At 52.8% G+C, this 13,401-nt stretch overlaps 1 protein-coding gene and 1 long non-coding RNA gene across 5 annotated transcripts in view; one reads left to right on the top strand and one right to left on the bottom strand.

The window, feature by feature from the left end:
- LOC102573831 (zinc finger protein 345) overlaps positions 1–2,316 on the top strand; it is a 17,473-nt gene extending 15,157 nt beyond the window's left edge. For all 3 annotated transcript variants that reach the window (XM_019498998.2, XM_019499000.2, XM_019499001.2), the window contains exon 7: positions 259–2,316. In XM_019498998.2, the coding sequence (XP_019354543.2) occupies positions 259–1,917 (1,659 nt within the window). In that variant the 3' untranslated portion in view covers positions 1,918–2,316. The remainder of the gene's footprint in view (positions 1–258) is intronic.
- LOC132250972 (uncharacterized) lies at positions 1,928–13,384 on the bottom strand. Of its 2 annotated transcripts, XR_009462756.1 has the most exons (3): positions 12,723–13,384; positions 10,359–10,558; positions 1,928–2,645 (listed from the first exon to the last, which is right to left on the bottom strand). It is a non-coding gene; the product is annotated as an uncharacterized LOC132250972 (long non-coding RNA). The 2 variants fall into 2 exon arrangements; XR_009462755.1 differs by having other exon boundaries at positions 10,359–13,384.
- Between the last annotated feature and the right edge of the window lie 17 nt (positions 13,385–13,401).

Below are 13,401 nucleotides of genomic sequence, written 5' to 3'. Positions count from 1 at the left end.
AGGGCACACTTAACAAGAGAGGGTACAGTGGGGAGAAGCTCAATTTATGCACCAAGTGTGGGAAGAGCTTCACTTGCCTCTCAACCCTGGGTGCTTACCCCCAGATCCATTCTGGAGAGCTCCCCCACTCCTACACCAAATGGGGGAAGAGCTTTGTGTGCCCCTCAGACCTGGACAAGCACCTACACGGACACGGGGAAATGCCAGTATCACTGTGCAATGTGTGGTAAGACCTTCCATTGTTTCTGCCCAAACCAGCACCGACGCATTCACCTGGGGAGGAAGACGCACCACTGCACTGAGTGCAGGAAGAACTTCACATGCTGGCAAGACCTGTGCCAGCACCAGTGTGTGCAGAGTGGCGACCAGCCGCACAATGGCACCCAGGGTGAGAAGAGCTTCAGGCAGCCCTCCAACCTGGCCAGGCACTGGTGCATGCACGCAAGGGAGAAGTCACATCAGTGCTCAGAGTGTGGGAAGAGTTTCGACTTGTCCTCCAAATTAACCAAACACCAGCTCATTCACACAGGCAAGAATCCACATTGGTGCTTGGAGTGTGGGAAGAACTTCACTCGCTCCTCCAGCCTGGCTGAGCACCATCGTATCCATACAGGAGAGAAGCCATATCAGTGCTTGGAGTGTGGGAAGAGCTTCACTCGCTTCTTCAGCCTGGCTGAGCACCAGCATATCCACACCGGGGAGAAGCCACATCAGTGCTTGGAGTGTGGGAAGAGCTTCACCCGATCGTCTGACGTGGGGAAGCACCAGCTCATCCACATGAGGGAGAAGCCACATCAGTGCTTGGAGTGTGGGAAGAGCTTCTCTCGCTCCTCCAGCCTGGCTGAGCACCAGCATATCCACACAGGAAAGAAGCCACATCAGTGCTTGGAGTGTGGGAAGAGCTTTGTTCGCTCCTCCAACCTGGCTGAGCACCAGCATATCCACACAGGAAAGAAGCCACATCAGTGCTTGGAGTGTGGGAAGAGCTTTGCTCGCTTCTCCAGCCTGGCTGAGCACCAGCGTACCCACACAGGAGAGAAGCCACATCAGTGCCTGGAGTGTGGGAAGAGCTTCACCCGATCGTCCGACCTGGTACAGCACCAGGTCATCCACACAGGAGAGAAGCCACATCAGTGCTTGGAGTGTGGTAAAAGCTTCACTCGCTCCTCCAACCTGGCTGGCCACCAGCGTATCCACACAGGAGAGAAGCCACACCAGTGCTTGGAGTGTGGGAAGAGCTTCACCCGATCGTCCGACCTGGGGAAGCACCAGCTCATCCACACAGGAGAGAAGCCACATCAGTGCCTGGAGTGTGGGAAGAGCTTCACTCAGTCCTCCAGCCTGGCTAAGCACCAACGTATCCACACTGGAGAGAAGCCATATCAGTGCTTGGAGTGTGGGAAGAGCTTCACTCAGTCGTTTAGCCTGGCTAAGCACCAGCGTATCCACATGGGAGAGAAGCCACACCAGTGCTTGGAGTGTGGGAAGAGCTTCACCCGATCGTCCGACCTGGTGCAGCACAAGCTCATGCACACAGGAGAGAAGCCACACCAGTGCTTGGTGTGTGGTAAAAGCTTCACCCGATCATCCGACCTGGGGAAGCACCAGCTCATCCACACGGGACAGAAACCACATCAGTGCTCGGAGTGTGGGAAGAGCTTCACTCAGTCCTCCAGCCTGGCTAAGCACCAGCGTATCCACACGGGAGAGAAGCCATATCAGTGCTCGGAGTGTGGGAAGAGCTTCACTCAGTCGTTCAGCCTGGCTAAGCACCAGCGTGTCCACACGGGAAAGAAGCCACATCAGTGCTTGGAGTGTGGGAAGAGCTTCACCCGATCGTCCGACCTGGTGCAGCACCAGCTTATCCACACGGGTGAAGCGACTTTGTTACTTAAAATTTTTAATTGCTCAAATTAAGGGCGAGACCTTATAAAGGGTGATAAGGCAAAAATGCCAGATTTATCAATTACATGAAGCAATTACATAAACTTGGACACTCCAGTTATAGAAACAGACATACACCAGCATATGTACAAAGAGACACAGTCGCACATACAGACCAAACCACTCCAGTAAGATGTTATAGTTACCAGCAGAAGTCACTCAATATTAGCAATGTGTGGCTGGGTCCAGGCTTGTTGAGGGTGACAGAAGCGAGGGAAGAACAGACGTGCATGCCTCTGCTCCATGAGGTTGCAGGGAGCGGATTCCCCATCTTGGTTTGTCTGCATCTCACTTTTATAGGGATTTCAAGTCTTTGTTCAGCCTTGGGGTTTTTCCATGCTCAGTCATTCCAGTAAAGTTGGTTATCTCCGAGTTGATATTTCAGTCTTGATTTTTGCCTTGAAGCATTGTGTAGGTGGTATCTTTGTCTTAAAGTATTGTGTAGTTCAAATGGCAGGATATGCAAAATTCTTTCTTCTTACTATCTTCTTTGCACCTGATTACAGACGAGCTCTTCAGCCATCCATTAATTAGCTTAATTTATGTACTGTCTGGTCACTTATACATTGGTGCCTTGTTGCTTACACAATCAGTTAAATCTTCTTTTGTTTTCATGCAAATAGTTACCATTCTTTCACCGTTCACCCTCTCACAGAGACACACGTACGCAGGGCATATGAAGTTCATCTACTCACGTCAAACTGGGAACAAGCACAAAATGGAGTTTTAGGTGTTTAGGCAATCATAGAGGTTGATCAATTCAATACTATTATCATTTAAACATAATAACTAATATGCAAAAATTCATACTACAACATGAGTGCTCAGTGTGGTAAGAGCTTCACTCTGTCCTCCAGCCTGGCTGTGGGCCAGCATATCCACACTGGGGAGAAGCCACATCAGTGCTCAGAGTGTGGGAAGTGCTTCCCTCCTCCAAACTGGCACAGCACCAGCGCAGCCCAATCTGGGGTCATCCATAATTCTTCCAGCAATGCTGCAATTGCTTGGAGACATATACCTGCTTAGCCCCCACCAGTGTCTTCATCTAGGTAAGGAGCCTCATGCTGGTGGACTACAGCAAGAGTTCAACCATCATTTGACCCTTTTAGGGCCCCGCAGAACCCAAAGGACACAGAGGCTGGCCCCCAAGGTTTGATGAGGGGAGGGGTTAAAAAGAAATGCCTCATGAAGAGGCCAGCCCAAATGGGGAACCGGTGGTCGAAGAGAGCCCAGGGTTGGTAAACCACAAACAAGATGCCAGATCACACCAGGCAAGTATTAAGGGGTCGGTAAGCCATAAACAAGGCACCAGACCACACCAGGTAAGTAATAAAGGGAACACATGCCATCAAGGCACAGGGGCACCAAGAGACCCCTTTGGGGGACTAAAGTGTCTTTATACAAATGCCAGGAGTATGGGGAACAAGCTGGAGGAGCTCACACTCTTGCTTGCTAGCACCCAGTCTGACCTAGTTGGACTAACCGAGACATGGTGGGGTCGTACACACGACTGGGCGGTGGGCATGGAGGGGTACAGGTTGTATAGGCATGACAGAGTGGGGAAAAAGGTGGGAGGTAGCACTCGATGTTAAGGAGCAGTATATGTCTTCCACCATTGAGGCGGGGGTGGAGGAGGGGAACACCGAGGCATTGTGGGTCAGGATCCGGAGGGGGGCGGGGGTAGGGAAAAGGACTTGGTTGTGGGGGTCTACTACAGGCCTCCCCATCAGGATCAAGAGCTAGCTGATGTACTCTCCGGGCAGCTAGCAGACGTCACACAGGCGAGGGAGGCGGTGGTCACGGGAGATCTGAACTACCCAGATATCTGCTGGGAGGAGCAGACAGCCAAAACAAGCTGCTCATAGATTCATAGATTCATAGATGTTAGGGTCGGAAGGGACCTCAATAAATCATCGAGTCCGACCCCCTGCCTAGGCAGGAAAGAGCGCTGGGTCTAGATGACCCCAGCTAGATGCTTATCTAACCTCCTCTTGAAGACCCCCAGGGTAGGGGAGAGCACCACCTCCCTTGGGAGCCCGTTCCAGACCTTGGCCACTCGAACTGTGAAGAAGTTCTTCCTAATGTCCAGTCTAAATCTGCTCTCTGCTAGCTTGTGGTCATTCTTTCTTGTAACCCCCGGGGGCGCCTTGGTGAATAAATACTCACCAATTCCCTTCTGTGCCCCCGTGATGAACTTATAGGCAGCCACAAGGTCGCCTCTCAACCTTCTCTTGCGGAGGCTGAAAAGGTCCAGTTTCTCTAGTCTCTCCCCGTAGGGCTTGGTCTGCAGGCCCTTAACCATATGAGTGGCCCATCTCTGGACCCTCTCCAGGTTATCCGCATCCCTCTTGAACCTCATGGAGGTTCTTACGCTGTGTGCGGGACCTCCACCTAACGCAGGCGGTGTCCAGTCCCACCAGGGGTAGCGCTTTGCTAGACCTGGTCTTAGCAACGGGATGATCCTGTGGGCAACATGCAAGTTCATGGTATCCTGGGAGATAGTGACCATCACTTGGTTGAGTTCACTATCCAGTGAAGGGTGGGTAAATAGTGGGGTTAAGGTGTTGGACTTCAGAAGGGCCAACTTTAGCAAGCTTAGAAGGCTAGTTAGTGAGGGGATGCAACTCAAGAACATAGAGCAAATGGGGGTCCAGGAGGGTTGGAGGTATCTCAAGGGAGTGATCCTTGGGGCTCAGAAGGAGTCTATCCCATTACATAGGAAGGGGGGTAAGGGGGCGAAAAAGCCCCCTTGGCTGAACAGGGAACTCCAGGAGAGTCTGGGGGCAAAGAAAGATGTATAGGCGATGGAAGCAGGGGGCAGCCACCAAGGAGGAATATCTCTCCCTGGCGCACTATTGCAGGGAATCAGACAGGCCAAGGCGGGGCTTGAGCTCAGGCTGCCTTCAACAATCAAGGACAATAAAAAGTCCTTCTTCAGGTATATAGCGGGCAAAAGGAAAGCTCAGAGCAACATAGGGCCCCTGCAGGACAAATCAGGACAGTTGGTGGTTGACGCGGGGGAAAAAAGCAGAGCTCTTCAATGAGTTCTTCACTTCAGTATTTCTAAGTACCGACCAAGCCAATTCCCCCACCTCAACCATTGACGGATGTCCACATGGCACCAGTCCACCTACGGCTAGTTCTGAAATAGTGAAGGAGCTCCGGGAGGAGCTGGATGGGTACAAGTCAGCCGGCCCGGATGACCTCCATCCACGGCTGCTGAAAGAATTGGCCAGTGTCATTGCTGAGCCACTGGCACGGCTGTTCGAGTGGTCGTGGTGCTCCGGCCAGGTCCCTGAGGACTGCAGAAGGGCCAATGTGGTGCCCATTTTCAAGAAAGGGAGAAGGGATGAGCTGGGTAACTTTAGGCCAGTCAGCCTTACCTCTATTCCTGGGAAAGTGCTAGAGAAAATAATCAAAGAACACATTTGTGCAGGCCCAGCAGGGGAAACGATGCTGAGGGGAAACCAGCCTGGGTTTGTCACAGGTAGATCCTGCCTGACAAACCTTGTAGCCTTCTATGACCAGGTCACACGCTGCCTGGATGAGGGGAACTGAGGCTGATGTCATCTTCCTGGACTTCAGGAGGACCTTTGACACAGGCTCGCACCCTGTCCTCATTGGGAAGCTAGCAGACTGTGGAGTGGATGCCTACATGGTCAGGTGGGCGGCCAACTGGCTTAGGGACTGCACCCAGAGAGAGGTGGTGGATGGTTCCTCGTCAGCCTGGAGGGAGGTGGGCAGTGGGGTCCCACAGGGTTTGGTCCTTGTGTAGCAGAAAGCCCCCTTTTCCTCTTGCCTGCATTTGCTCCCCCCTCTTTGGATATGTTTCTTTTTTTCTACCTTTTCTCCCTTCCTCTCTCTTTCACTTTAAGATAAGGAATTGTGTTTTAAAATTTGTATGTGTGCATTTTGTATCTCCCCTTGTAGTTTGGTATTTTTATCTATTTGTGTGCCATGGCATTTGTAGCTTATATTTTATACCACTCCTCACCTTTCAACTTTCAACTAAATGTGTTTTAGTTTCATAAGTAAGTTATACATTGTAACAATGTTAACAAGGGCAGGAATCAAACTGCCCTTCCCTGTATCAGGTTGGCCCCTGAAAGAGTGAGTGAATCAGTGATTGAATGTGTAACATGGTAGCAGGCAGCCATTAACACCTGGGAAACTGCAGATCAACCAAAGGAAGAACTCAATAGAAGACAATGTAACAACCGGGAAATTTCTAAACGTCACTGATCAAGGGCTAGAAGCCCTGCCCTGAGTTCATCAACGCTGGGGACCAACTTTTGGGCTGAATATCTCCAGATCGGCCGCTCCCAGAGCCCTATTCAAAATTCATCAACGGACTCCCAAACCTGCATGTTCATGCAGACGACCCCTGGGGCTGACAGATGCCGTCCAGTAGCCACTGAGAGGGGGAAGTCCCACGAGGGTCAATGATTGGGCAAATCTGAAAACTGGGGAGTCACCAAAGTCTGCCAAGGACAGATAAAAGGCAGTGAAAGGTGACCCTCAGGGGCACCCTCTTGATCTCCAACTGGACCAGACCTGTCCAGCCAGAAGGACCAGCCGGCGACCCCCTTCTGGAGGATAACACCATGCTGAAAGAAGCCTCGACTGGCCATCGACGGCAGACTCCAGCACTTGTAGGATAGGTATACCTGACTCTGTAGCCTGCTACTGTGTGTGTGTGTGTGTGTATGTGTGTGCATGTGTGTGTGTGGGGACCAGCCCCAAGGTTTATGATTACAGTGTTTCAATCCACCTAATAAACTAGAATTTTAAGGATCCCGAGTTGGACATTTGTAGCCAACACTTGGACCGGTATTATTTAATATCTTCATCAGCAATTAGGGCGAGGGCATGGAGAGCACCCTCTCCAAGTTCGCTGATGATACCAAGTTATGGGGCAAAGTTAGTACACCGGAGGGCAGGGAGCAGATTCAGGCCGACCTGGACAGGTTGGAGCAATGGGCAGAGAGAAATAGGATGCAATTTAATAAAGATAAATGTAAGGTACTCCACCTGGGAAGGAGGAATTCCCAGCACACCTGTAGGTTGGGGAGTGTCCTTCTCAGCAGCTTGGAGGCAGAGAGGGATCTTGGAGTCATAACTGACTCCAAGATGAACATGAGCAGCAGTGTAACGAGGCCATCAACAAGGCCAATTGCACTTTGTCGTGCATTAGCAGGTGCATGACTAATAGATCAAAGGAGATGATGTTCCCCATCTATGCAGCACTGGTCAGGCCGCAGTTGGAGTGCTGTGTCCAGTTTTGGGCGCCGCACTTCAAGAGGGACGTGGGGAATCTGGAGAGGTCCAGAGGAGGACCACTCACATGGTTAGTGGCCTTCGTGATAGACCCTACGGGGGGAGGTTGAGAGAGCTGAATCTCTTCGGCCTTCACGAGAGACGGCTGAGGGGAGATCTTGTGGCCGCCTATAAATTTATTAGGGGAGGTCAATGGGGAATAGGGGAAGCGCTGTTTACTAAGGTGCCCCATGGAGTGAGTGAGAATAACGGGTGTGAACTAGTTGAGAGTGGATTTAGGTTAGATATTAGGAAGACATTTTTCACAGTAAGGGTGGCCAGGATCTGGAACGGGCTTCCTAGAGAGGTGGTGCCTTCACCTAGCTTGGAGGTCTTCAAGAGGAGGCTAGACAGTCACCTGGCTGGGGTCATCTGACCTCGGTCCTCTTTCCTGCCGGGGCAGGGGGTCGGACATGATGATCCATTGTGGTCCCTTCCGACTCGACAATCTATGAATCTATGCTTGGGGAACTTGTGAGGAGTAGATTCATAGATTCATAGATGTTAGGGTCGGAAGGGACCTCAATAGATCATCAAGTCCGACCCCCTGCATAAGCAGGAAAGAGTGCTGGGTCTAAATGACCCCAGCTAGATACTCGTCTAACCTCCTCTTGAAGACCCCCAGGGTAGGGGAGAGCACCACCTCCCTTGGGAACCCGTTCCAGACCTTGGCCACTCGAACCGTGAAGAAGTTCTTCCTAGTGTCCAATCTAAATCTGCTCTCTGCTAGCTTGTGGCCATTGTTGAACTGCATCCTGTTGTTTTCTGCCCACTTGTCCAGCCTATCCAGGTCTGCCTGCAGCTGTTCCCTGCCCTCCGGCGTGTCCACTTCTCCCCATAGCTTTGTGTCATCTGCAAACTTGGACAGAGTACATTTCACTCCCTCGTCCAAGTCACTGATGAAGACATTGAAGAGTATCGGTCCAAGGACCGAGCCCTGCGGGACCCCACTGCCCACACCCTTCCAGGTCGAGACCGACCCATCCACCACGACTCTCTGGGTGCGACCCTCCAGCCAATTCGCCACCCACCGGACTGTGCAGTCATCCACATCACAGCCTCTTAATTTGTTCACCAGTATGGGGTGGGATACCGTATCGAAGGCCTTCCTGAAGTCCAGGTATACGACATCCACCCCTCCTCCTGTGTCCAGCCGTTTCGTAACCTGGTCATAGAAAGAGACTAGATTGGTCAGGAACTATCTGCCTGCCACGAACCCGTGCTGGTTTCCCCTCAGCATAATTTGTCCTGCCGGGCTCTCACAAATGTGAGCCTTGATAATTTTTTCAAAGACTTTGCCTAGGATGGAGGTGAGACTGACAGGTCTATAGTTGCCCGGGTCCTCCTTCCTCCCCTTTTTGAAAATGGGGACCACGTTAGCCCTTTTCCAGTCCTCCGGGACTTGGCCCGTGCACCACGAGCGTTCAAATATTCCCACCAGTGGCTCTGCAATGACGTCGGCCAGTGCCTTCAGCACCCTCGGATGGAGCCCATCCGGGCCTGCTGACTTAAAGGCATCCAGTTCTTCCAAGTGACTCTGCACCACCTCAGGATCTACGCATGGCAGTCTGGCGCCTTGCTGCTGCCTCTCCACAACCCCAGTGAGAGACTTGTCATGCCCCTCGCTTAGGAACACGGAGGCAAAGAACTCGTTGAGGAGTTCATCCTTGTCCCCCCTGTCTGTCGGCAATTGTTTCTGCCCATTTAGCAGGGGTCCTATTCCTCCCTGGGCCTTCCTTTTACTCCCAATATATCTAAAAAACAATTTCTTGTTGTCCTTTACTTGGGTTGCCATCCTCAGCTCCATGGTAGCTTTGGCCCGCCTAACTGCCTCCCTACAAGCATGAGGAGAGCGGGTATATTCATCTTTGGTGATCTCACCCTGTTTCCACTTTTTATGTGCTCCCCTTTTGGCCCTTAGGCTGCCCTGGATTTCTCTGGTCAGCCAGGGAAGCCTCCTGGCCCCTTTCCCTCTTTTGCCTCGCTCGGGGATCATCTTGCTTTGTGCCCGAAGGATCGTTTCCTTAAGGCACAGCCACCCTTCTTGGGCTCCCATCCCTTCAAAACTCCTACTCTGCAGTGCGTCCTTGACTAATCGCCTGAGTGCAATGAGATCAGCTTTCCTAAAGTCTAGCACTTTCACCCTACTAGTTACCTTACCCACTCGCCGTCTTATGTTGAATTCTATTATTAGGTGATCACTGTCTCCCAAATGGCTACCGATCTGGAGGTCCCCTATCATGTCATCTCCCGTTGCCAATACCAGGTCCAGTATGGCATTCCCCCTAGTGGGACCATGCACCTCCTGTGTCAGGTGGAGGTCCTGTACACAGGTTAGAAACCTGCGTGAGCGGTGGGACCTTGCTGTCTATGTCTCCCAACAGATGTCCGGGTAGTTTAGGTCCCCCATGACTACCGCCGCTTTAGCTTTTATGGTCTCCGAGAGTTGCCTCAGGAGCCCCGCATCTATTTCTTCCCCTTGGTGTGGGGGTCTGTAGCAGACCCCTACCACCAAATCCCTTTCTCCTTGCCCCCCATGTAGCCTAACCCACAATCCTTCTACTTCCTCATCCTTGGATTCTGTCTTGATGAGGGTCGATGTATATCGCTCACTGACATAAAGTGCAACCCCCCCCCCCCCTTTCTTCCCCGACCTGTCCTTTTTGCACAATCTGTAGCCCTCAATATGTACCGCCCAGTCATGGGATGAATCCCACCAGGTCTCTCTTAGCCCCACTAAGTCATATGTGTTTAGTGCAAGCAGGAGCGCTAGTTCATCCTGCTTGTTCCCCATGCTCCTAGCATTAGTATATAGGCACTTGAGCCCTGCGACTGGCGCCTTTGCTGCCCCCCTGCTCCCAGTCCCATGGGGCCCACTGTTTCTTACCTTCTTGTTCCTTACCTGTTCTGTTGTGCTGGCCTCCCCATGGCTTTCAGGTTCCCAATGTTCTCCTTCTTCAGGCTGGGCTGTCCTTGTGGGTGCCACATGGTTTGGTGGTCCACAGCTTCTCCTGCCCTCGTACTCCCCTCCCCCCGACGAGCCTAGTTTAAAGCCCGCCGGAGGAGATCCGCCAACCTAGAAGAAAACACACGCTTACCTTTGGGGGACAGGTGAAGCCCATCCCAGATGAGCATGTCCCTCGTCGTGATGTGCGGGTCATGGTCCAGGAAGCCGAAGCCTGCCTCGAGACACCACTGCCAAAGCCGCCAGTTGGTCTCTCGGATGCAGTTCTCATGCCGTCTTCCTTGTCCGGTCACTGGTCGGAAGGGACCTCAATAGATCATCGAGTCCGACCCCCTGCATCGGCAGGAAAGAGTGCTGGGTCTAGACGACCCCAGCTAGATACTCATCTAACCTCCTCTTGAAGACCCCCAGGGTAGGGGAGAGCACCACCTCCCTTGGGAGCCCGTTCCAGACCTTGGCCACTCGAACTGTGAAGAAGTTCTTCCTAATGTCCAGTCTGAATCTGCTCTCTGCTAGCTTGTGGCCATTGTTTCTTGTAACCCCCGGGGGCACCTTGAATAAATACTCACCAATTCCCTTCTGTGCCCCCGTGATGAACTTATAGGCAGCCACAAGATCACCTCTCAACCTTCTCTTGCGGAGGCTGAAAAGGTCCAGTTTCTCTAGTCTCTCCTCGTAGGGCTTGGTCTGCAAGCCCTTGACCATACGAGTTGCCCTTCTCTGGACCCTCTCCAGGTTATCCGCATCCCTCTTGAAGTGTGGTGCCCAGAATTGCACGCAGTACTCCAACTGCGGTCTGACCAGCGCCCGATAGAGGGGAAGTATCACCTCCCTGGACCTATTCGTCATGCATCTGCTGATGCACGATAAAGTGCCTTTGGCTTTGCTGATGGCTTCGTCACACTGCCAGCTCATGTTCATCTTGGAGTCCACTAGGACTCCAAGATCCCTTTCCATCTCTGTGCCACCCAGCAGGTCATTCCCTAGGCTGTAGGTGTGCTGGACATTTCTCCCTAGGTGCAGCACTTTGCATTTCTCCTTGTTGAACTGCATCCTGTTGTTTTCTGCCCACTTGTCCCAAGAGATGGTCTTTAAATCAGCCGTGGAGCTGTGCCATCCCCATCATTCTGGAAAAGCAGGCAGTGCTCCTAGGAGCAGAAGTGCCTGCACAATATGGTGCACCCCGTTATGCAACTGGCTCTAAATGACACCCCGGGACTGTCTTTGGGTGACTCCAGGCTTTGTCCTCCCTCTTGGTCCCAGGGTTCTTGTATGTGAAGCTCTAGAGTTGCAGGAAGGAGGGCATTGATTGCTGGGGAGGTGCTCCCTGCCTTCCACCCTGACCTTACCCTTCTTCCCCACCACATGACACCACTCCCAGGCCTGCACATGCCCACTGGGCTCTGCAAGAAGCTGATACTGCCACACCATGAGCCCAGTTTAGCAAGTTTTGCTTCTCAGCCGCTTGTCCCAACTGCGTACCACCTCGTGCCAGCTGTCCCCCCCCCCACAATCCTTTCATCACATTCTCTATAATGGATTCTTTGCTAATCAAGTCCCACAATGTAACAGGGGGCAGGCAATTATTTCATCTGGAGAGCTGCTGAGTTTAGACAAGGTGTTGACAAGCCCCACCCCGACAGGTGCCCTGCATTCTGCTCGCCATTTTGCGCCCAGAAGTCCCGTGCCCTAACCCCTGACCTTTGCCACCAGAAATCCCTCCCCTTGCCCACGGAAGCACTCCTTTCAGCAAGGGTGTTTGCCGTCTTGGGACCAGAAAAATACCAAATTATATTTAAAAAATTGAACATTTACAAGATTCATTAATTTCATTTCAAAAACATATTTTTCATAGTTTCATAGTTAGTAGGATCGGAAGGAACCTGAGCAGATCATTTTGTCTTGATTTAGATGTGTGTTTGTCTAGTGTTCATAGAGGTGGTTGCAGAATAGCTTAAAATGAAGTCTTACTCTTCTATACTGTGTGGCTGGTGGGGGAAATTGAGGGTGGGTATAGATTTGTGGGGGGCTTTGGGGTGTGGGGAGGATGTGGGTGGGTGGGGTGATTTTGTGGGGCGATGGATAGGTGGGTTATGTAGATATCTGGGTGTGGGTAGGTATGGGGAGGGCGGGTGTAGAGGGTCATGGTGTGTGTGGACTGGGAGGGTGCTGAGGTGTGTGAGAGGGTGTGGGTGTCTACATGTATGGCAGTGCAAGGGGGTGCCTGTATGTGGCAAGGTGTGCATGTGAGACTCACCTTACGAACACACACGCACATGCAGACCCCCACACCCACACCCTCTCACACACTGCAGCCACCCTCCCTCTCCACACACAACCCTCCCCAGCCACACACCCCCATCCCTCCCTCATTACGTGCGCACACAGGCACACACACACTCCCTCATTGCACACACATACACACAGCCCCCCATGTGAAGAAATCCCCCTCTGTATCTCCCTCCTTGGTTCAGTCCACACACCCCTCCTCTTTCACCTGGTCACTTAGGTGACTGGGCTGGAAAAATTCCCATGAAGTCTATGACTGTCCAGCCTGTACTTGCCCAGACCTTCCTTTCTCCCCTTCCTGAAAACAGGGAGCACACTGGCCCTTTCCCAGTCCTCTGGGACCTCAGCTGAGCACCACGAGCGCTCCAACCATCGCACCAGCGGCTCTGGTCTCACGCTGGCCAAGTCCTTCAGCACTCTCGGATGAGGATCGTCTAGGCCTGCACACAGACACGTCCAGCCCTCCAGATGCCCCCTCGCTAGGTCAGGGCTCACTGGTGGCGGGCTGGACCCTCTCGTGCCCGTCTTTAGCGCCGTGGGAGGTGTGTCTTTATCCGTGTTCAGGAATGCAGACGCAAAGAACTCGTGCAGGAGCTCAGCTCTGGCCCTCCTGTCCCTTACCAGTTGCCCTAGCCTGTCCTGTGTCACCACGCGCCTGCTGTCCGCTCCCTGCGCACCTAAAGAAGGGCTTCTTGCCGTCTTTAATCGTTGCTGCCGGCCCGGGGCCGTTTCTGCTTTGCCCTTTCTGACGGATCCCCTGCAAGCGCAGCCCAGCGGCCGAGCTCCTCCTCGGGGGCCGGCCCTTGCTGCCCGGCCCCACGGCGCCGCGCCGCGCCGCGCCGGGCGGGGGGGGGCGGGGCGGGGCCGGGAGCCCCCGCCGGGCGGAG

This window comes from Alligator mississippiensis, chromosome 5 (assembly GCF_030867095.1).
Source record: "Alligator mississippiensis isolate rAllMis1 chromosome 5, rAllMis1, whole genome shotgun sequence".
NCBI lineage: Eukaryota > Metazoa > Chordata > Crocodylia > Alligatoridae > Alligator > Alligator mississippiensis.
The sequence above is the reverse complement of the archived record's forward strand: the minus strand, read 5'-3'. Positions and strand labels throughout refer to the sequence as shown.